Source organism: Rhinolophus sinicus, chromosome 16, assembly GCF_057876585.1.
Source record: "Rhinolophus sinicus isolate RSI-liver-muscle chromosome 16, RSI-T2T, whole genome shotgun sequence".
NCBI lineage: Eukaryota > Metazoa > Chordata > Mammalia > Chiroptera > Rhinolophidae > Rhinolophus > Rhinolophus sinicus.
This window is the reverse complement of record NC_142516.1, coordinates 135079017-135101460: the sequence shown is the minus strand read 5'-3', so window position 1 is coordinate 135101460 and position 22444 is coordinate 135079017. Positions and strand designations below refer to the sequence as shown.

General features: G+C 45.4%; 1 protein-coding gene and 2 pseudogenes across 2 annotated transcripts in view; 2 read left to right on the top strand and 1 right to left on the bottom strand.

The window, feature by feature from the left end:
• IKBKB (inhibitor of nuclear factor kappa B kinase subunit beta) overlaps positions 1 to 22444 on the bottom strand; it is a 48297-nt gene that overhangs the window by 24122 nt on the left and 1731 nt on the right. For both annotated transcript variants that reach the window (XM_019742104.3, XM_019742103.3), the window contains exons 3-5: positions 13018 to 13112; positions 11938 to 12055; positions 9325 to 9394 (exon numbers count right to left, since the gene is read on the bottom strand). In XM_019742104.3, the coding sequence (XP_019597663.3) occupies positions 9325 to 9394; positions 11938 to 12055; positions 13018 to 13112 (283 nt within the window). The remainder of the gene's footprint in view (positions 1 to 9324; positions 9395 to 11937; positions 12056 to 13017; positions 13113 to 22444) is intronic.
• On the top strand, positions 14401 to 15289 carry LOC141571223 (ATM interactor pseudogene; annotated as a pseudogene).
• Positions 15504 to 16349, top strand: LOC141571224 (ATM interactor pseudogene; annotated as a pseudogene).

Here is a 22444-nt window from a genome sequence, read left to right as displayed (position 1 = left end):
TACATAAGAACTCGCCTCAGGGAAGAAGTGGGAAGGGGAGGCCGGATGGCTCAGTTGGTTAGAGCACAAGCTCTGAACAACGGGGTTGCCGGTTCGATTCCCACATCGGATGGTGGGCTGCGCCCCCTGCAACTAAAGATTGAAAACAGCCAACTGGACTTGGAGCTGAGCTGTGCCCTCCACAACTAGATTAAAGGACAACAACTTGGAGCTGAAGGGCCCTGGAGAAACACACTATTACTCAATATTCCCCAATAAAAAAAAAAAGTGGGGAGAATTAAAGAAGAGAATCGGAGCCCACTGAACACACCTGACAGTTCAGCATGTATTTATCATGTGCTAAATCTCTGCTCGGTTCTGTGAGGGGCATAAAATAAGCAACATGATCCCTAACTATAAAGAGCTCAGAATCTAGATGGGAAGGAAGGAGTCTGCACAAGACTGGCTTTGAAGTCATTTGATACCCACAACTTCTGCTGTGAAGAGGAAATATGATGACGTTACACAGGAGGGTCATGCCACAGAGCAACAGGGGTGAGAGTGGGGGTGGCGGTTGGGGTGGGGATCCATCTACAGCTGACTCTAAGCAGGATGTGATTTTTTCTTGTAAGAGAGGTTTGATGACTTTAACAGAAGTCCTAGCTAACTGTATTACAAAAAAAAGAAATACAGAATAAAATTATCTTTATTTGAAGATAAAATTATCTTTATTTGGAGATGACTATATACCCAGAAAACTCAACATTCTAAAACCTGGAAAGAACTTAGTAAGTTATTTAGAACTAAAACAAGGATATACAAACCAAAAGCTTTTCTCTATGTCAGCTATAAAGATCCCATTCACATCAGCAACAAAAACTCTAAAATACGAAGGGATAAATTTAGCAAAAAAAAAAAATAGTGGTAGGTGAAGAAAACTATATGGCATAAAGAAAAGCGATAAAAATAACACAGAAGGTTCTCAAAGTTTTTGGCAAAAGATACTATTTACAAAGTCAAAAGACAAAAGGGCTGAGAAAAAAATATCTGCAACACATATGCCAAAGAGTAAATATACCTAATAGACAAAAAAGCTCTTATAAATCAATAAGAAAGCAACCTGGGAGAAAAAGGGCAATTTACAGAAGAAATGCAAATGGCAAACAATTCTGCAGAAAGCTGCTCAAGGTCACAAGTAGTCATAAAAGTGCAACTCAAAGCACAGTGAAATACCTTTTTTCACTTCTTCAACCGGCAAGAATTTTAGATGGGAAATAAAAAGCCCTTCCCTACATGACTGGAAGGAGTAAAAATTGCTGTGCCTTTTTGGGAAAGAAATACGGCAATAATCTATTAAGTTTTAAAACATACATATTGCTTGACCCATTATTTCCACCTCTGGTAGTCTAGTTTGTAAAATCAAAAGCATCAAAACATACAAATAAGGATGCTTATGGCATAGCTTTGAGTGAAATAGCCAGAAACAAACTGAGAGTCATCAAGCAGGGAATGGTTGAACAAATTATGGTAGATTCACATCATAACAGGCAACTGTTTTAAAATCGTTTAGCTTTATAGATAATATCACCCAGATATAGATAATATGCCTCAGAGAGACGTCAATGACGCACTGCCAAGTTAATGGCGTGATCTGGTTTTTGTTATTAAAAAAATGGTTGAAAGCAAATGCAATAACAACACTAAGAGAAGTTTAATAATGGTAGATAAACTCATCAAGCCAGACTTAGAATGTGGGCAAGCCAGGAAGGTGCGCAGCCCCCTGACCAGGGCAGCCGTTCCTGCCTGCTCTGCAGAGCAGAAGAACAAAGGCCTTCCACAGGAATCAAGTGATCACACACGCTAAACGAAGACTTTCATGCTGAACGTTTCCTGAAAACACATATGAAAGTCAAACTGAGACAGCTAAACAACTAACATCTGATGAGGGCAGTTCCGGCTCAGAACATTACATTATATGACAAAGCCTCTAATTACATCTGCCCTTTGAAACCCAGCCTTTGACCATATGGGTACAACATTTTATACTTGTTCCTTATTTTTCATTTATTTCATAACTGAATACAGTAGACTGGCTTAGGTCCACTGACTGTCCAAATGGTGTGGAAGACTTGCTGCTTTCAATGCCTAAAAAATTCCACTCCATCTTGTTCTCCACTGCACTAACTTTTAAAGACCAATCCTTCTTACCAGCACTTTCAATTTTTGTTTTACTCATTTTTACCAAAGAATCAAAGTATAACAAAACACTGAAATAACTGCCCAAACACAACCTTGCACATAGCGATGGTACGTACTGCTGTTGAACCTGAACTAGTAGCTGCCAGGGAAGGTGCACAACCATGCAGTAACTCGGAAGGTTTATTGACTGACTCACAAAGAGCCTGTCTGGATCTATGACAAGAATGTCAGGGTATAATACATAAAAGTGTGGGTTAGTCTGTTCAGAAGCAGAATGTATGAAAGTGGAGGCTCACTGCATTTTGAGCGAGCATACACGCCCAGCCCGAGACAAGGCCTCTGAAGCTAGACGTGAACATCTCCATGCAAATCCCTTGGAGCAAGAGCAGGCGAGATGCCCCAAGCAGCCCCTCAGTGAGGAAGAAGAGTGCTCAGCTTAGACTGAAGCACTATTCCCTTCGTCATGCTGAGTAAGAGTTGTCACCAACTCTTTAGTGAGATGGGAGAGCAATTTAGTAACTAATCCACTAATTACTACTAATAGTTGTCTATTTTTATGCTTTAGCAACTATATACAACAAACTTTTAATCCTCATTTTGGGGCAGTCATTTATTCTCAAATACTCTTGTCAACTTAATAAAGTCTGAAATTAAAGAATCTTACATGTATTATGTACAGTTTCTTGGACTGAGTGGAACAGTCAAAACTCTCTGATAGGTAAGACTTCTTAAATAGCTCTCCTTACAGAATTAGAATTTTAAAACCTTACTTCGGTCTGACTCGGCTACATTTTACAAAATGGTACCTGAAAAGCATCATGAAATGAATCAAAATTATCTCAAGCTAAGAGAACCTAATTTGATTTAAACTGGATGGAAAATGAGAATTTGAGATTAAGAAAAACTTTTGCATCTGAACATTTATAAAAAATCTAAAGCCCCAGCAATAGTGATAATACACATGTATAAAAAAAACCCGCACACACCACAAAGCATAAAGCCTGAAGGTTAATTTCTCACACTCCAATTACAGAAAAGTATTTTAAGAAGCACCTACTCTGTGTGAGCCTTTAAACGACACAGTGGCACGCCCTGGGGCAGATACCGCACAGAGAGGCCCAGGTTAAGGACCTGCCACAGGAAAAAGACAGCCTCCTATTACCCTGGTCAGGAACAGCAGCCAGGCACCAAGCCCAGCTTTCCCGGGGCTCATGAGGCAGACACAAATACATAACTGAAGAATGCGACACTCCTGGAGTTCTTACCGATGAACCAGAATCCCAAATCACAGCTCCTGTATATTTTTTCATATCAAAAACTACAAATTAGGAAGCAGATAGGACCAGCTAGACTTCCTTGTAAAAAAGCAGTTTAATAAGGGTTATATCCATGAATTGCTACTTATTATACTCCAAATTCAAAGAGATTGCTAAACTCCCATAACAACATTTTTATTTTGAGATACATTCCATAAAGAAGAAATGGAAAGATAAATGGACCAAAAAGCTGACACAGAGATTAGAAGAGAAAGAAAAGACAGTTACCAACTGGTAATTTAAGTCACCAATGAGTAAGAAGGGCAACAGGATGTTTGGTCATTCAATAAAAATTGATTGTGTGCCTACTATGTGCCAGTCATTTTGGTGTCACTGGACTTTCCGAAGAAAACAGATTGAAAGGTCAAGTGTGGACATGTGGAGAGAGATTTAGTCCAGCTTAAGGTTTCTCGGCTGAAATAGTCCCTATGACTAACCAGCAAGGTAGTAAGGCAGTCACACCACGTGCTAAGAATGCCAAGTGCAAAATCAATCTCTCATTCATTTCATTAGCACTTATAAAGTGTCTTCTATTTGCTAGGTATTGTGGAAAATGTGCCAGGGAACTAAAGCGTTTTCTTCACGTACCATACAAAATCTGGTCAATGGGCCCCAAGCCCAGAAATCAGTCCTCATTGTCAGGCTCAGGCAGAGAGACCGTGTCACAAGAGCAGAGATGCCAAGTACCCAGTGAGTGGAGGAGGCAACGAGGGGTAAAGAACCCCATGAGAGGGAGAACCACAGCGAGTGACGGGTCAGGGCAGACCTCATGGAGGGGACAAGTCTAAAGCTATGTAAGCCCCCAAAATAAGAAGGCTTAGGGTTTTGGGGGAGGTGCAGGAGCAGCATTTCAAAAGGAGGAGCATATGCAAAGGCTAGCAGGAAGGTATAAAAGTGTACATGCGAAGTTGGCTACAGTGGATCAGGAGAAATGCAAGGTTCTGAAGAGGTTCGGCCTGGATCTAATGATGGATTATGGATTATGATGAAAGCGTCCTTTCCAATGAAAGACAAATTAGTAAAATGGGGATAAGAAGGTGAGGTATGACGTTATTACAGTAATTTGCTATGACACTGAATTAGTGGAGATAGTGGGAACAGAAAGGGAAAATGGGATATACAACACGAAGGAAAGCTGGAAGAATCTGAAGACGTTTTAAATGGGAGGGTGTGGAGCAGGAAGAGGGGCAGATTTTTAAGAAATGAGATTCCAAACTGAGGTCATGTCCGGGTAACTGGCAGAAAGATGGGGCTTGTGACATAAGAAAGAGGATATCAGGAAGATTTAAAGAAGCAGTCTTTAAATTTGGCAGCAGGATTTCAATTTGGAAGTGACTTTGGGAGAAATATTATATGGATGTGGATATGGAGTTGAGGATGGAGATGAGGGCTGAATATACAGGTTTTAGAGATACAGCTGATAGAGACGTCATGAGAATGGCCTGGCAGACAGAAGATTGGAAAGCAGTGGGTGGTCAGTCCAGGTGCAGAGAGGGATGACTAGGATGGAACAGGAATAAAAAGAATGCATCAAGCAAAGTTCTGGGCAACAAGATGATGCATTAAAGGAGAGGCGAGAGAAACTGTGGAAAGCAGTCAGGACGGGACAGTGGAGTGGACATCAGAGACATCCTGGGGCAACCATTCTGAAAGTCGGCTACCTGATAATGACAATGCAATATTCAGAGTCAGAAGGGACCTTCTCTAAGGTCACTTAGCCCAAATCCCTCATTTTAAAGTTGAGGACACATAGGCTCAGAAAGTTACCAGTTTTCTGTAAAGAAGAAACAAAAAGATACATGGACCAAAAAGGTCCTTGCCCAGGGTGACAGAGCTGGGAAAAGAGGAGCCAGGACTGAAAGCCAGTTGTTGTCTCTTTCATTATTATTATATTCATTAATCAGGTTTATGCTTTCCAACATAATTTATATACCAATGATCCGAATTTCTGAGATCAGGCAATTCTCTTTTGTTATAAACCCACAATTAGATAAACACTAAATAGAGAGCCCAATTTTCTGATTCCTAGAACGGAGGTCTCTTCCCGAAAGCCCTGTGATCTCTTTGAAACCCTCTCTGCTCTATTCGGGGACAGCATGGGCAGTCACCACAGTAAACTGGCCACCTGGACAATCAAGGATGATCGACTCAGACACATGATCCAATAAGGCTGTGGCAAATGCCCAACTGGTCCACCCAGCTGGCCTGGGCAGGTCCCCACCCCTGGGACAGCAGAGACGTGGGACTCCAGAGTGCAGCAATCTGTACCTCAATCTTGAGGGCCCAGGAGTCTGCTCCTCAGCTAACAGGAGGAAACACACGCCAGTGTTTTCCAATGAATAATGAGCAAGACTATTTCAATAGAGTCCACTTAGATACAACTTCCTGGAGCTATTTTAGGATCACATTAGGTGGAAGACAAATGATTTTCAGCTGCCTCTGCACCTATCCCCGGATCTCTTACCAGCATAAGAGCAATGATCTAACAGGCCTGTACTGGCATAGGAAATAGGGCTCACCCGTGTGCTCACCAGTCATCTGCTTATTTCCTCATATGTACACTGCGGTATCTTCTTAGACAACTTAAGGTTCACTGGAAAAATCCTACCTGTGTCTATTATCTTGGTACCGCTCTGAGTGGGCATCTCTGGGAGGTTAGTGGCACAGAAGAGGTTAGGGGTAAACAGGTATAAGACAGAAGAGAAGGCAATGAATCTGGATCCAGCGGCCAAGGGTGTGGCTCTGCCGCTTATCTGAAGTCAACCTGGCAGAGAATGGCTGTGGCAACCAAAGGGAATGTGGGGCCAGCACTTGGAACAAACTGGAACAAAATATGCTCAGGAAATGTTTCAGAATACAAAAGAGTTATGTGAGATGAGCTCCAAGAAAAGCTTTTGAAATCTGGCTTGGTGACAAAATCCTTGCACAAGAAATAAATCTGATGAGTCTTACACACAAATCAGAAATGGGAATGAAAATAAAACACAAGCTTATCAGTCACCTCTACGGCGACCACAAAGTGAGGGGATGTGACTGCATCCAAAAGGTGGCTGAGATAGGAATGGGGCTGAGGAGGGGTACCCATTTCCAGGAAGGGGAGTCTCATAAGACAACCACCTGCCTGGCTCACGGGATCCCAACCTCAGGTCAACACCCAAATAAGGGTGACGGAGGTTTTACAAGCGGGATGATACATAAATCCAAATCCAGAAAGGGAAGGAAATGAGAAAGGAACTAATGTTTGCTGATGGCACATTCTGCCAATAGCAGAGCACTGTACCGGGAGCTTTGGGCATATCATCTCACTTTATCCTCGTAACAATTCTAATAAGGTGAGTAATGGTCCCATTTTAGAGCTAATAAAACCGATGTTCTTAAAACTTAAGTAACATGCCTAAGGTCACACTGCCAATAAGTGGAAGAGCTGGTATTTGGCCTGAGAATGTTAACTATATGTGGACACCTGTTTTTGTTTTTGTTTTTTTTTAAATAGGTCCTTACTTTGATTTCCTTGGGGATGTATTTCATTTATTTGACAAATATTTATAGAGAAGCTGCTATATAAAGTACTACTGTTCCAGATGCTGAAGATATATAGCAATGACTAAAGTCCCCACCTTCAAGAATTTACTTCTAGTGTACTAGTACTTTAAGGCCTTATTATTTCAACTTGGGGTCACAGAGAGGAAAGATGGGGAATCAGTGACCTAAAGAATTTTAATATTTATCCACCTCTAGGAGAACTGAACGACATAAGCCCTTGGGAGTTTCCCTGTCTTTGTTATTCTGATTTACACATAACTCAAACACACATATACAACTTATGTAGATAATACGACAGCTACCGCACAAGTCGATGGTAAGTAGAGACACAATGTGCCCAGACCAGAGAATATGCAACCAGTAGCGGCTCTATTAATATCACTCAAGAACCACTTGAGGAAGTAAAAAGTTATATGAGGAAGTAAACAGTTATGTGTACCTGAGCCAGTTAATTTAAAGACTTTCTTAACTATTTGCTCAATGTACAAATAATGAAACAAAAATATTTGAGAGAATAACATTTTAAAAAATGACTTGACGCTCTAACCAGGGAGAAACAAAATAAAAGTTGCCAATGAAGGGCAAAAGAATATTTCCAGACCTAGTAACCTGCCTTCAAACTAACTTGACAGAGAATAAATTAATGATATGGCCACTGTGAAAAAGACACAATCAAGTGAATGTCTAAGCAAAATGTGAATGGACAAGCCATGTGGCAAGGTATCGAGAAAACAGGTGGGATTTTTTTTGTTTTTAAATTGGGGAATATTGGGGAGCAGTGTGCCTTTCCAGGGCCCATCAGCTCCAAGTCATTGTCCTTCAATCTAGTTGTGGAGGGCGTAGCCCACTGGCCCACGTGGGAACTGAACAAGCAACCCTGTTGTTCAGAGCTTGCGCTCTAACCAACTGAGTCACCTGGCCACCTCGAGAAAACAGGTGGGATTCTTGACGTCTGGATTACACCCTCTAGGTGGACACACAGGACCCTTCAGCAGACCCACATGGACCAATGCATGAAGGAAGCAGTCTGGCCAGAGATGGCAGCCCACTCAAGTCATATAAAATTGGTGCAACGTCAACTTGCCCTCACTGTGAAGTCCATCCAAAGGACAAAGACACAGGATATAGAGGAGATGGAATTTTCTGTCAGATTGCTTTGATCCTAACCTTAAATATTGCTTGACTTTCCTCCCTTCATTTCCTTCTTGCCCACCTTCTATCAAAAGTGGCACAGAGTAAGGAAGAGGCAGACCCACACCAGCAAGGCGATGTGTTTAAGAGACTTGAGGCCCACCTATCCTTCCAGGTCAAGCGTTAGAGAACACAGCTTTACAAATGTGGCAAATTGGTAATAACTGGTGAATCTAGGTGAAGGGTATGTGGGTTTCACTGTCCTACTCTTTCATCACATATGTGTGACGTTTTTCAAAAAAAAAAGAAGTTTCAGTAAACAACAAGGAAAAAAAAAACAGTTTTAAAAAGGCTGCAGTGAGAAAGGGATGAAAATGGTATCACTCCCTAAATCTGAGGGCAACACTGAATGATAAATTCTGGATAACTCTAAACTGTCAACTTGTACCAAAAACCTTGGACGCTTTTTGGGTTTATTTATTTATTTATTTATTTATTTATTTAATTTTATTTTTAGGAGGCCTGGGCAGCCCCTCTCTCACTCCTAACGTCTGTTTCCCGAGGCTGGAGCCATGTGCTGACTGTGGCGTTTGCCTTCCAAGTTCCCTCTCAGAGCAGGCACCAGAGTCTAGAGGATTGCTTCTGACCTCTGCAGTCTGCGGTCACTCGCCCTCTCCCTGAAGCCAGCCGGGCCTTCTCAGAGAGTGCCACAGATACCCTCATCTGAGGATACCAATAGTACCAACAGATTAAACAAGGGCAGTTTTTCCTACGCCTGCACTTGGCAAAAGAACTGCCAATGTGGAAGTGGAAAAATTTGCTGCCAAGGGATGAAATCCATTCAGTGACAACCTACTCCATCGCTGGCCATTCCAGGAAAGTAGGGAGTGGAGCTTTTTAATGGGAAAGGAAATCTGTTATTCTATATGCATCATAATTCACTTCACGACTTAGTCAGGAAGGAAGGGGAATCTATTTGAGTTCAGCGCCTGCCTGACTAGCCCCTTGTTGACCTCCCCACTCCATCTGTCCCCTCAACCCCACCCTCTGTAAAGCCCAGAGGACCGAAATATCTCTCCCTGTGATGCACACAGACTCACAGGGGCACCACACTCTCCCTGGAGGGCTTGGCCTGACTTCCAGGGCTGGGATTTACCAATGTCACTCAGCAAGGTGAGGATGGCTCCTTCGCGCAGGCCACAGCAGTTTTCAAACTGGTTCAGGTACTGTCAAGAAGATGAAAAGAAGCATCAGACTGACGGTCATCAGCCACCAGTAAGTGTGCAAATGTCTTTTAGCGGCTGAAGTCATCCGCGTGCTGACCTCAGCCCGGGGCTTTGGGGACCTGGGCCGACAGGCAGTCGGGCAGTAGGACTGGCAGGAACTGGCCCGAGGCAGAGGAGGAGGCGGCAGCACGGAAAAGCCCGGGAAATGCTCCCTTACGTATCACTGGGGTGTCTGAGTCATTCTAACACGAGGGATTTGCAGTCTCGCCTGTGCTGAAGTTCTGAGGGACACAGGCCAGAGTCTAATAAGCTCAACCACAACTGGCCCACTACTCCTGAGCACCCCGCAGAGGGCAGGGTGGACGGCACTCACTGAAAACCACCCTCTGACCACTTGCCGCCAGGGCCGCACCAGTGGGCTGATGGTGACAGGAGGGCGTACGTAAGGAGCACATGCTGGGCAGCGGGCTAACCAGCGCGCGGATTAGCTCAGCAAACCCGCTTTACCTGTGCTGCCTCATTGCATCCTCCCCACGGCCACTGAGGAGTCTGCTGGCATTTCCATTTTGTACGTGAGAAACCTGAGGCTGGAGGCGGTCAGCGCTTTGTCTGCTCACACAGCCATTCCAGGGCCGAGCTGGAATAGGAAGCCATGTGTATCTAAGGCTCAAGACCACACACTTAATCCCTTTGCTCTCCTGCCCCTCTCAACCCGCCCTCTGAGGGCTCAGTAGCTGCTGGAGGTTGGCCTTGAGTAAAGACAATGGAGAAAAAAGCTTCCCCACTGAGGCTTAGCGTCATTAACTAACATTTATATCCACAAATGAGCCACACACACAGACCACTCTTCAAAGCAGTTCTGGCTTTTACATTTGCTCACGTGCTGGCCTCTCATGCTCAGGGTATATATTTTGAACTTTTTAAGGTGGGAAGGACAGGCTGTGTCAGTTGGATAACGAAGGGGACCTGAGAGAGGTGGGCAGCAGCACCGTCCGGCCAGCTCTCCCTGCCCCAGCGACACCATGGGCAGGCGCCCCTTAGGCTGCACTTGCTTCCTGCCTCCCCAGGTCATCCTGCAGCCACACGGGGTCAATCATGTGAAGTTTGTATCTTCTTCCCTGGCCGACTGGCTCTTTGCTGCCCACACGATCAAGTCTGACGTCCTCGGCCCAGCCTGAACCCTCTGTAATCTGGTTACATCCCACCTACCTCCCACGCTGCCCTCTGAGAACCATCTGTTCTACTACAACATGGCTTTCTCTCCTTAAATAACTGCAGTTAGTAATTGGATGATTGGCAAAGGTTAGGAAGATAAAGGGGAAAATCGAACCTTGTCAAGTTCCCCATTTCTCATCGGTTATCAGTGCCCTGCCTGGAGTCATGCCAGCGACTGTGTCCACATCCGGCTGTGACACTGCCAGGATACACCCACCACCCATGGTGGGAAAAAGCCACTGGGGCGAATCAACCCTCATCGAAAGTTTCCTTGTGAAAAAGAAGGCGGAAGGGGCCAGAGTACTGAGAACAGCACATTATGTGCCACGTGAAGACAGAAGAAATGCCTGGGTGTCCGCCCTCTCCGTATCATGGGCCTGCTTCTAAGGTGAAGAACTGAAGGAGGTGTGCACTGACAGGGCAACCTCTTTTTCAACACAAAGACAGAGCTCTTAGTTTACCTCGTGCTGTATGGCAGTATTCAGTTTCACAGACGGAGAGGTGGCCTGCAGTTGGGTCCCTACAGGCTGTGACCCAAGCTTTGCCACTGCAGTTGTGTGAGGGTGGGTAATCCACCTAACCTCTCTGGGCCATGATATCTACTCTTCACATGAGAGTCACACCTGTTTTACCAATGTCACAGGGTTGTTGAAAATCGAATGAGGCAATGTGTCAAAACAAGTTGTGTGACGCTGTTTTAGAGAATATCAGGGAGGTGGACACACACCACTGTCCCTGAACTAGGGTGGGCTACCATCACCCACTCTGAAGGGCATGTTCTAGCAAAAGGAAGTTAATATGGTGAGAAGGAAGAAAGTGCAGCCCAGAGGCGAGTCAGTGGTAGCTCTGGAACCCCAGCCCAGCGCCCTGATTACTAAGCCAGCCCCGTTCCTGCTCCACTCTCTGACCCTGAGGGCAATGCTGCCACATCTGTGGGAGAAAATCCCCCCTAATAAGGACAACGGTGACGCTGACATGAAAGACCGAAGTGGCCCGGACATGCCGAGGGAGGAAAAGTTTGTTTTGGAATGCGTCCAGTCTTTCCCCGGACTCAGACCTAGTGATCGCTTCCTTGTCATTTTAGTAATCGCTGTGCAGAACGCACAGCAAGCCCTTCCCTGATTTTCTCGTAAGACCTTCTGATTCAGTGTCGTGGTTCACACCCCAAATCCATCACCCCACGCTGGACACGGAAGGGGGAATTTGAGAAGGAAAGGTAATCGCGCTGAAGCCACTGTGGCTCCCTGAACTGCCTGATGATGGAAGCGGTAAAAGGTCGCCCCACTGCTCTCACCCAGGCAGGGGGCCCCGCCCCCAGGAAGCCTCACCTTCCGGAGATCTCCTCCTTGGCAGTACTCCATGGCCAGCAGGGGCAAGTCGTTGGGAGCCAGGTTCTGCATGCCCTCAGGGACATCGCGGGCAGCCACCACATTGGGGTGGTTCAGCCTAAGAAGGGGGGGAACCAATGAGGGAAGAACCCAAGCTTTGGCTCAAACCCACTCCTCTCTCTGTCTGTGTCTCAGCAAAGCTCGCCTGACAACAAAGGCCCAGAAGAGCCAAGGGCACTGGGGAGTAAGTAGGAAGATGGGAGTCAGGAACTGGTGACTTACCTCAGTGCCTGGTCACTTAGCATCCACCCAGCTCTACCTTCAGCACCATGAACTCAAGGACTCTGTGAGTGCATCCTGTGTAACTTAATTTTCCTTAGAGTGCCCCATAGTAAGTCCTCATTGTACTTCGAAACTGCTTCTAAAAGCAGAGAAAGTAGAGGGCCTTCCAATCTCATGCCACTCGAGTACGGGTGCCGTGTGTGTGTGCGTGTGTGGGTGCTCACAGAGAAGGTGACGCCTCCCCTTTTTAGGAGATTCGTGGAGGGGTCACCTGTTTGAGGTCTTCCAAGCTGACCAGCTTTCTAGTTTACCTGCACGCTTACCATTGTTAAGTGCCTTACTAGCTGGGTGGACAGCATCCACCTGGGGATAGACAGACCCTGCCACCACACTGGGGGAATAAATGGCAATAGGTTCACAGCGGTGGAGTCACATACCTCCCTGGAACTGGAAATACAGGGGGGAAAACATTTCTGCTGACAAAGGAAAATTCACTGGGGTGGCTGTTTTAAACTCTTTAATATAACAGATAAAATTGACCAAAAGCCCTTGACAAGACCTGGAGTTGAATACTAACCACCACGCCTCTAGAAACTTCTACCTGGACAGGCTGGCTGGTATCCTGACTAGGGACTGCGATTTGCAGCAGGTAGGGCTATTGCTACAGATCCCAAAGTTTAGCCGGTTCCCCCCAGATTTCATTTCAGTGCCCCATGGCCCCTCAGCTCCTGCAGTCCCCTCGGTCCCCCCAACCCAGTGGCAGCTCTGTCATATTGGCTCAACGCAGTGGGCCCTCACCTTCTCATGATCTGGATCTCCAGGCACCACCGCTCTCGATTCCGGGGGCTGAGCTCCTGCCGGCACTGCTTGATAGCAATCTGTTCACCTGTTTCCTGAAGCGAGAGCAACACGGGAAGGATTAGCAGAACCAACAGCCAAACACAAAGAGAAATCCACGGGTCAAACCTGAAATTGTCTCCCCAGGGTCCAAAACGTGGGTCTCTATCACCTCCGGGCTCCTGAGGCTGGCATATGTATCCACTGATAGGTACCCCAAGCCACCTGCCAGTCCGTCAGGCTCCACCACCCCCACCTCTCAGCACGCCCTTCTCTCTCCATCAAGTCGCCATCAAGGCCTTGCTCGGGTCCCACCTCCTGCTCGAAACGTCTGCTGGCCATTCCTGCCCGAGAGATTGCTCATTCCTCTAAACCCCGACTACTGTCACACTAGGTTGAACCATATGACATCGCCGATCTTAACCATTCTGACCTACGCAAATGGCACTTCCACATGGTTCAACCTAATAGTTAATGCCACACTGTCTTTATGCTTCATGTTTCTCTTCTTCATGTTTCTCTCTCCAGAGAGAGTTTTGTCTCTCCAGAGAGAATGCAAGTCTTGTATAGTAGAGGGAGTACAGGCTGATTTAAATTCCTACTCAGCCATTTACTAGCTCTGTGACCTTGGGCAGACCATTTGGTCTGACTCAATTTCTTCATCTGTAAAATGGGAATCCAGATGCCCACCTTTCAGGACTGTCATGAAGTTGAGCCCCTAGTAGTGTCCAGCCCCGAGCAGGTGTTCAATAACACTCCTGCGGTCAGACCCATGTCACGCAGCTACTCCTGGCATTTAAAGTCTTCCAACGCTGGGCTCCAACCTGCCTTTCCAGCCATTCTCCCACAACTCCACCCCAAGCCTCTGACACTGCAGCGGGGTTAGCCCACCTGGCCCGGTCCTGTGCTTTTAATGCTCTCGTAGGTACACAGGCACTAGTCTTCCCACCACAAGGGGCTTTTGCTCTCCTCTCTAAACAGGTAACTCCTCCATTGCTCATACCTACTAAAGACTTATTTTCTGTAGGTTCATAGGGTTATTTTCTCTTTTCTTTGTTAAATTATAGGTTTGTTCATCCTCATGCACTTTAACCTCTATTCTAGTAACTAGCCCAATGCCCTCCAATGAGGTTTCGTGAATGGAAGAGAAGGCAATCAATAAAACTTTTGTGAATAATTAACTGACTGCCTGGGTCCCGACGATGAACACTTCCCTTTTCCTTGTGCTCTGCACCAGGGAGCCACGGGGATCAGAGTAAAAGGGCCCCGAGACTACAGCGTTAGCGGCAGCAGGGACACTGGCACTAGCTTTGGATGCTCTGGCCGCCACAAGAGGGTCACCGCTATGCTGCTGCCACTTCCTCAGGCCCCTGGGAGCCTCCAGGATAGCTGAGGGACAGCAGCTGCCCCTGGCTGTGGCTTTGGTGGCCCCCGCCTGGAACTGGTCAGTGAACAAGCTGACCTACACCAATAAGCTGTGCATGCTATGCAGCTGCAACAAGAACCGCACCACAAAGCCCAGCGGCCTACAGGAGGCTCCGGTGACCCAACAGTAAGAAAAGATTTCAAAACGGGACTAAAATCCTACTGTTGCCCAATTGAAGGATGTCTCAGAGGCCCTGTCAGGCCGTTTTCTCATTTTATGACGACACATACTGAAAAGCATCATAAGCCGTGTAAGCGTAGCAATTCATGTGGTACTGAATGGGACCTAAAAAAGACACGTGGAGGACTGCGGCAGGGCCTCCTGCTGCGCACGTGGCTGTGCTTCCAGCAACAGAACTGCGTCACGGCCACACATGTATCAAACCAGCCACGATCCCTGCGGGAACCAGGACCTGCCCAGTAAGAAAAGGAAAGATGGGACTCTTCAAACACAAGCAGTGCTGTCTAATAAAGACCACTGAATCACTGCTCGATAAACCAATCCCTAAAACTGAGGGTCAAGAACTACCAGCTCCAGAAGTAAGGTGGAAGCATCTGACCCTTACAGTTCCAACGCCAGAAAACAGATGCTTACAACACCTCCAAGATACTCTCAAAAGTTGCTTTCATCAAATCCCAAGATTGCTGTGGTTATGCTCTCCATCACGCAGTTACCTCACATGCCTGCTTTTTTCATTTTTAACAGCTCTATTGAGAGGGAGTTCACATACCACACACTTCATTAATTTTAAACTATACAATTTAATGGTTTGGGGTATATTCAGAGGAGCACACCCAAAACAGTCAATTTTAGAACATGTCCATCATTCCCCCAAGAAACTCCACACCCATTAGCAGTAGCTCCCCATCTTCCTCCCAACCCCTCTAGCCCTTGGCAACCACCAATCTACTTTCTGTCTCTATAGATTTGCCCATTCTATACATTTCATACAGATGGAACCATACAATACATGGTTCTTTGGGATGGCATCTTTCACTTAGCATGTTTCCAAGGCTCACGCATGCCGTAGCCACACGCCTACTTCTGTGGCAGCTGACTCCTTGGTGCAGCCGATAATCAGGTTCTGCCCTAAGTACCATTCACTTACTTTGCTATTAGAACCCTGATCTTTGGCCTAGATTCCAACGCTCTCTCTGAAGATGCTCAAAACTTGCAAATCCTGTTGATACTGAACCAATCAGTACAACTGTGCAAGTGAATTTGGGCAGAAGTCCATCTAATACTTTTCAAGAGTCAGGGAACGTGTCAAAAGAATGCCATTTCTTCGATCAATGTACAGACTGGGCTACATTTCACAAAATGTTATACCCTCTACATCCTGAACTTCTGGATTCCTTTCTCTGCTCTCAAATGATTTGAATTTGGTTTCAAGTTTCACTTCCCATTAGTGGTCAGATTCAAACACTTTTGCCCAGTTCTCTGGTAACTTCATCAAATAACGGCTCTGACAGGCCGTTACAGGTGCTTGTTTCCAGTCAGGCGGAATCTCCATAGAAACTCAGACTGTGGAATGCCGAGTTCTACAAATGATAGAAGATGGGTTGGCCAAGCTGTGAATTGAGGTAACAGTATTGAAAGCAGGCACTCAACATGTGATGTTTTCATGGACTTCTAAACAATAGTTTACCAGAAGATACTCATGGTTTGTTACCTCAGAATGACTCTGATAGTTTAAACCAAGATGTTTTAGAAGCTGCACATATTTTAACTCTAATACACATAATAGTGTATTTTCTATTGCTGCTGTAACAAATTGCCAAACTTAGTGGCTTAAAACAAACGTGTTTCTTTACAGTTCTCGAGGTCAGAAGTCTAGCATGAGTCTCACTGGGCTAAAATCAAGATGTCAGCAGGACCATGTTCCTTTCTGGAGGCTCTAGGGGAGTCCATTTCCTTGCCCTTTCCAGTTTCTAGGGGCTGCCTGCATTGTTGCTTGGTTCAGGGCCCCTCCCTCTATCCTCAAAGCCAGCAATGACCAGCTGAGCCTTTGTCACATTGATCACTCTGACGTTGACTCTTCTGCCTTCCATTTTCCACTTTTGAGGACCCTTGTGATTACATGGGGCCCACCCAGATAATCCAGGATAATTTCCCATCTAAAGTCAACTGATCAGCAACTTTAATTTCATCTACAACTTTAATTCCCCTTTGCCATGGAACTTCATATATTCATAGGTTCAGGGAATTAGGATGGAGACATCTTTGGGAGGGGCCATTATTCTGCCCACCACAAATAGTACGCTTCCTTAAAACTGACAGATAAATCAAACTCAAAGGTAGATTTATTAAGTGACTGAGAAACTATTTCAGGCACTCTGTCTACCTATACATTGGATAACCATAGATAATTGGAGTCTTTTGCTCAATACAAACATTGGACCTAACACACAGCTGTCACCTGGCCCAACCCAGAATCCAGGAATAGATTTTGATATTGAAGACTGACATTAAAGATTGAAGATTTCATATTGGCATCAATATCCATAATCAAACTAAAGAGCAAATTTAGCAATAAGAACACTGGAATAACTGGGCATAGAGACCAAAACTGACTGTCTGTTTGTGGCCAACTCAGCTTAGTCCTACAGTTGAAGGGGAAGTCCTAACTTCCTTGGCCCGGGGATGTCCCACACAAAATAGACACACAGACTATTCTTACACAATGGCTCTCTAGGATATGTTCTGAAACATTCCAGCTTTGCCATGAATAATCTTTCATTTGAAATACAAACCCAAACAATGATTTTCTGTTGCTAAAAACATACCTGCTCTAGAAAGCAAAATTCAGTACAGAAATAGACTATGAATACTGGTTTTAAAACCCTGGGGAGTTTGTTCTTCATCAGTAGTGAAACTCAAACAGCAGTAGATGACTTTCTGTATTTGGCCTGGAACACCCTCGAGTCTCCGCTCAGTTCTGTGGAAACCTAGACTTGGCCCGAACCATCTCAGTATCCAACTTCTACTAAGTGGACTCTTCATGTGGAACCAAATTTAAAATTGGTTTGTATTTTGAGAAAATGGAGAAAGGGGCCAACAGTGTTACTTATATTGAGTGTAGTTGATTATTATCAACTACATTCTCTGTTATTCTTTGCTTTTTGTACATGAAAATATAAAACTTATGTATAAATGTGAGTGTATTACAAAGTGCAGCAGGTGAGAGGTGGGGGGTGGCGGTGAGACACAGCCTCAGACTTCTGAGAGTTACCGAGAGGTGCTAGAGCACACGTGAGCTGCAAGGCCAGTCTACACAGGAGCTGGCCCAGCTTCCCCAAAGTTAGCTTTCTTTTAATGAGTAGGGAAAACACAGGTAGCCAAAACGTACATTCAAACCCTTAGCACAGAAAGTCCACTCTCTTGTTACCATGGCATGGCCATTGTGGTATAAGGGGGCCATTAGTAAGAACCTGCTCATTTCCTTTTAGACCCTGCCCTCCAAGATGAATGTTTGAGAAAGGACGTGCAAAGCTGGGCCCAGAGAGATCCTAGGGACAGAAACCAGGCCTGAGAGTCAAAAGGTCCAGGATCTGGCTGTAGATTCACCCCTGACTCAACAGCACACACCAGTCTACACTGAGAGGGCTCTGACTTCAACCCACTCCTTTCAGTGTAAACACTCAGTGGACACAGTGGCCTCCAAACTCACCCACGGGGCTCAAGGGCAAAGTAGGTCATGGTGTAACTCCCTCATCCTTCACCTGGTAAATGTGTGACATTGAGCCCATTACTTAAGCTTCTGGGTCTTTATCCATAAGATAGAGATGCCTCTACCCTTTCTGGTGTTGTCAGTGAAAATGAGATGGAGTGTCTGACACATAGTGAGACTTGAGTAAATTACAGTAGTATCATTTCCTTTCACTAGCCTTATGTAGATGTTGCTCTACCCATTTAAAGTGCCTTCTCTTCTCCCATCAGGCTATCTATAGCCTACCTTTCAAGATCCTGCGTAAGTTCCATTTCCTCAAGAAGCCTTCTCTCTCCTCTGAACATTCAAGAAATAATGTGGATAAAGCACCTAGACCACCTAGCACATGACTCTTGATAAACAGAAGCCATTATTATTCCCATACAAGTTGATGCATATAGTTAGATTTACTTGATATATTCTTAAGTATTCATGTAATGTCCTTGAATAGAGAGAGCATAAGCACATTAAGGACAAGGTCATCTCTTTTTTTGACCTGATGGATCCCTGATGGAGCTTGGGTCAGTGTTCAATAAATTCTTAGTGAACTGACTGAGTAAAGTCTTTAAGACTTCAAAATACACAGATAAGCTGAAGTGAGCTTAGTTTGCTCCAGTGAGGGGACCAGTAAAAGTTAATACTACTTCATAGAGGGAATGATTAATAATACCTCATCTTTTATATCTTATAATAGCCAGCACATTACCTCATTTTAGCCTCATAAGTAGCCTTTGGAACCAAAGGCAGTATTTCCCAGACTCTTTCAAAGCACTCAGAGAATAGATTTACAAGGTACCCTAGGACATTTCCAGAGGCTTCCAGAGAACAGCTGCCCTATGTCTGGCCCTGATATGCTGAGAGCTGAGGGAATCAATACCTGTGCATCCTCAAAATCGATGGGGGAAGTTGTGGCCCCATGAAGCTGGCAATAACAGAGCCAGGATTTGAATCCAGGGCTGTGTGATTGCAAGTCATGTATTTTTCCCCCCTTTTTCCCAAAAGGTACTGCAAACTGAGGTCACTCAGGTCATCTCCTTTTCTTCCTCCTTTGTATTTAACAAAGATCTTATTGAAAATATCAGCCTATCTAGACTGTAGTGACCTTGAGCTAAAGATTTAAGGGAGTACCAAGGCAGCAAGGGTTGTCAAGGCCCATGCTTAGTAACAGAACCAAAAAACTCAGGGAAACAATCGTGGCGTCATTGTTACACTGTCCTTCCTCACTGAGAAATATTCATTTTAGAGTTCTCTGGTAAACAAGGAAGACATGTATTTTGTCCTCCAAAGGAGAGTTTTTTCCTTAGTGCTTTGAAATGGTTTAGACTGATGGTGAAGAACTGAGAATGTTCTTGGGATATCCCCACTTTAGAATTCCCCACCATGGAGAAGCAACACGCCACAGTGGAGAAAGCATGAGGCTGGGATTCAAAGAGATGGAGGTTCAGATTCTAGCTCTTTCACTTACTAGCTAAGCCTCTTTGGGTAAGTGACTTAACTGCTCAGCGCTTCAGTTTCCTCAACTATAAAATGGAATTAAAGCCTCCTAGGGTTGTTGTGCAGACTGGAGATAAAGCATATAAAACAACTCAGCCAATGCCGACACGTAGTAGGTTCTCAATAAACGACAGGTCTATTCTCAGGCATCACTTATCTGACTGAGGATACCGATGCTTAGGCAATTTCATGCAATTCTACTTTATGCTACGATAAAGTCAAAACAGTCTCTCTTTTGTAGACAAGATAAACATGGAGTATTCGGGAAATATACATGGTTATGTTAAGTCTAATCAATATAACTGACTGGAGTTAAATAATCGACACCACTCTATCCCAGCTGCTTTCTTCAACAGGCTCTGAAGAGAGGGGTATCCACCAGAGAACACATGGCTCACGTTCTGAGCCTGAACATCGATTCAAGACCCTCCCCTAAGCACCCCACTGAGAACCCAGGAGGATGGTGGAGAGCTTCCTGGACTGTGCCAGGCTCATCAGCAAATGCTTACTAAGTGCTTGTCAACCCTCGGCTCCTCCCACTCCCTCAGCCCCTCCCCTTTCTAGGCCACCACTAAGTCCTGTCACTTTTACCCCCTAAAAGAGCTCTTAAGTCTTCCCGTTTCTCTACATTTCCACCACCCTCTGCCCAGTCCAATCTCCCACCTAAACTATTCCAGAAACCTCATAACTAGCACCCCCACCTGACGGCAGTGCCAGTGCTGTCCTGCTACCAGCTCCTCAGCGTTGATTGTGCAGTATTGAGGAATTCAGTGAGAACTGGTTGTTAAACTATCAGCAGTTTACAATAAGCTATGGTCAGAGTAGTTACCCTGTGGAAATTGGTAACTGCTACCAATCAGAGCTTTTTTTCAGAGAGCTGATTTCCCAGCACACCACTGCTGGGGCCCCTTCCAATTTGTCCCCGCAGGCAGAGTGGACCCCGTTCAACAGCTTCCCGTTGCTCTTAGTACCAAAAAATAGCCTCCTCAGCAGGGTCTGACTCTCACCTTCTACACTTCAGCCTCCCTGGCACCTGGTTCCCCTTCATCCTCCCTTCCTGTCACACTTGTCTTCAGTCCCCCTACTAGTCATGACCTACCCCTCCACGGGTGCTCTAAACAGACCGCTCCCTCTGCCTGGAACTCTCTTCCCACCATCTCTGCCCAGCTAACTTCTACCAATCCCTCAGGAGTGCCAGTTCCCTGGGAAAGCCTTCCCTGACCCCTGGTATAAGGTCCCATGTTGCACTTACCATAGCTGGGAGCTTACATTTATAATTATTGATTAATGGCTCTCTTTTCCAAAAAGGTTCTATCAAAAAACCAAAAGTGTTTTAATCACCACTGCATCCATAATAGATAATATTTATGGACTAAGTGAATGCTTTTGTGCACACACATATATAACGTAAAGATTATTGTTATGGGGAAATCGAAAGAAATCCAAAGCCAGACAGAGCCCTGGCTGACCAGGAACATAGAGACTTGACAAGGCACACTCCTACACACAGACGAAAAGGCATTATGTGAGGCACGCCAAATGAGTGGAGCTGAAGGCATTCAATGGAAGAACTAATTCCCACGGAATGAAGGAGTCATGACAGGTTTATGGATGAGATGGTCGATGGCTGATCCCGGAGGAACGGGTAGAATTTAGATAAAGCTGTCTAGGAGAGAGAGGCTTGTCCAAGAGAGGGCTCAGCCGACACACCTGTTGGGAGCCAACACTGGGCGTCAATGCTAGAAAGACAGGAGGAGGCCAGACTCTGACAGGCCTCCAACGGCAGGATGAGGAATTTGGCTTTTGGCTTTTTAAAAATAAGTTCAAATTTTTGAACAAGGGAAGGAACTTGAAATGAGTAATTCTAGAAGAGTAATCCACACACAAACACATTCTTAGGCCAATATCTATACAGCCAGAAACGAATTCAATCCGACAAAAGCTTTCCAAACCCAGAGGGCAGGTGGCAGCCATTATGAACTAAAGATGACAGACAAGAAAATGGCACATTTGGACAGAATTCTTTTGGAAGGAAACCAGGATGGCTCTAGTTCAGCTGCAGCAAGAAGTTAGCCATAGTCAGCCCTGGCCTGTTTAGAAGCAGCCGAGCCCAGGTGTATGTGGAGCTATGGAATGATCTGCCTCTTCTGTTGTAACGCTAGGCCCCTGGCTATACTCTGACCAGGATAAATCTGAGTCAACGGTGTTTCTAAGGCCCCCTTAGGCCAGGTATGGGTTTGCTGGAACCCCAGTTTACCAGTTGGGTGTGAGAATGTTACTGGAGGGCAGAGTACAGTGCGGGCTGGCCAGTAGCCTTGATGGCCCTCCCTGCTCACCGCAGTCAAATTCCCGGGATGGTGTGCAATTTGCCATCCTTTCAGTCCAAAAAGGGGCTAAGCAGCTCTTAACTAACAAACAGGTGCCTTCCTTCAAGGACTTCGGTAGCTCTGAGTTTTGGGTCAGGAAGCAAATTTTAGCTATTTGGTGAGTGAGGGTTCCCTAGAGCAATGGTTTCCAAATTGGGTATATGCACCCCAAGGGTATCCAAGACTGCAATCCACAAAGAGTTAAAAAGAAACTAAGCTTTACTGATATTAACTGTATGGCACGCTCCTCAGGTCATTTGTCAGAAGGTCACTTGCCTCTTCTGGTACTCGAGGTATACTGAGGAAAATGGGCGTTCCATAGGCAGGGGGACAGGGGCCGATGGGGACATATTGCAGGTCATGTGTGCCCCACTCAGGTAAAATTATGGATTG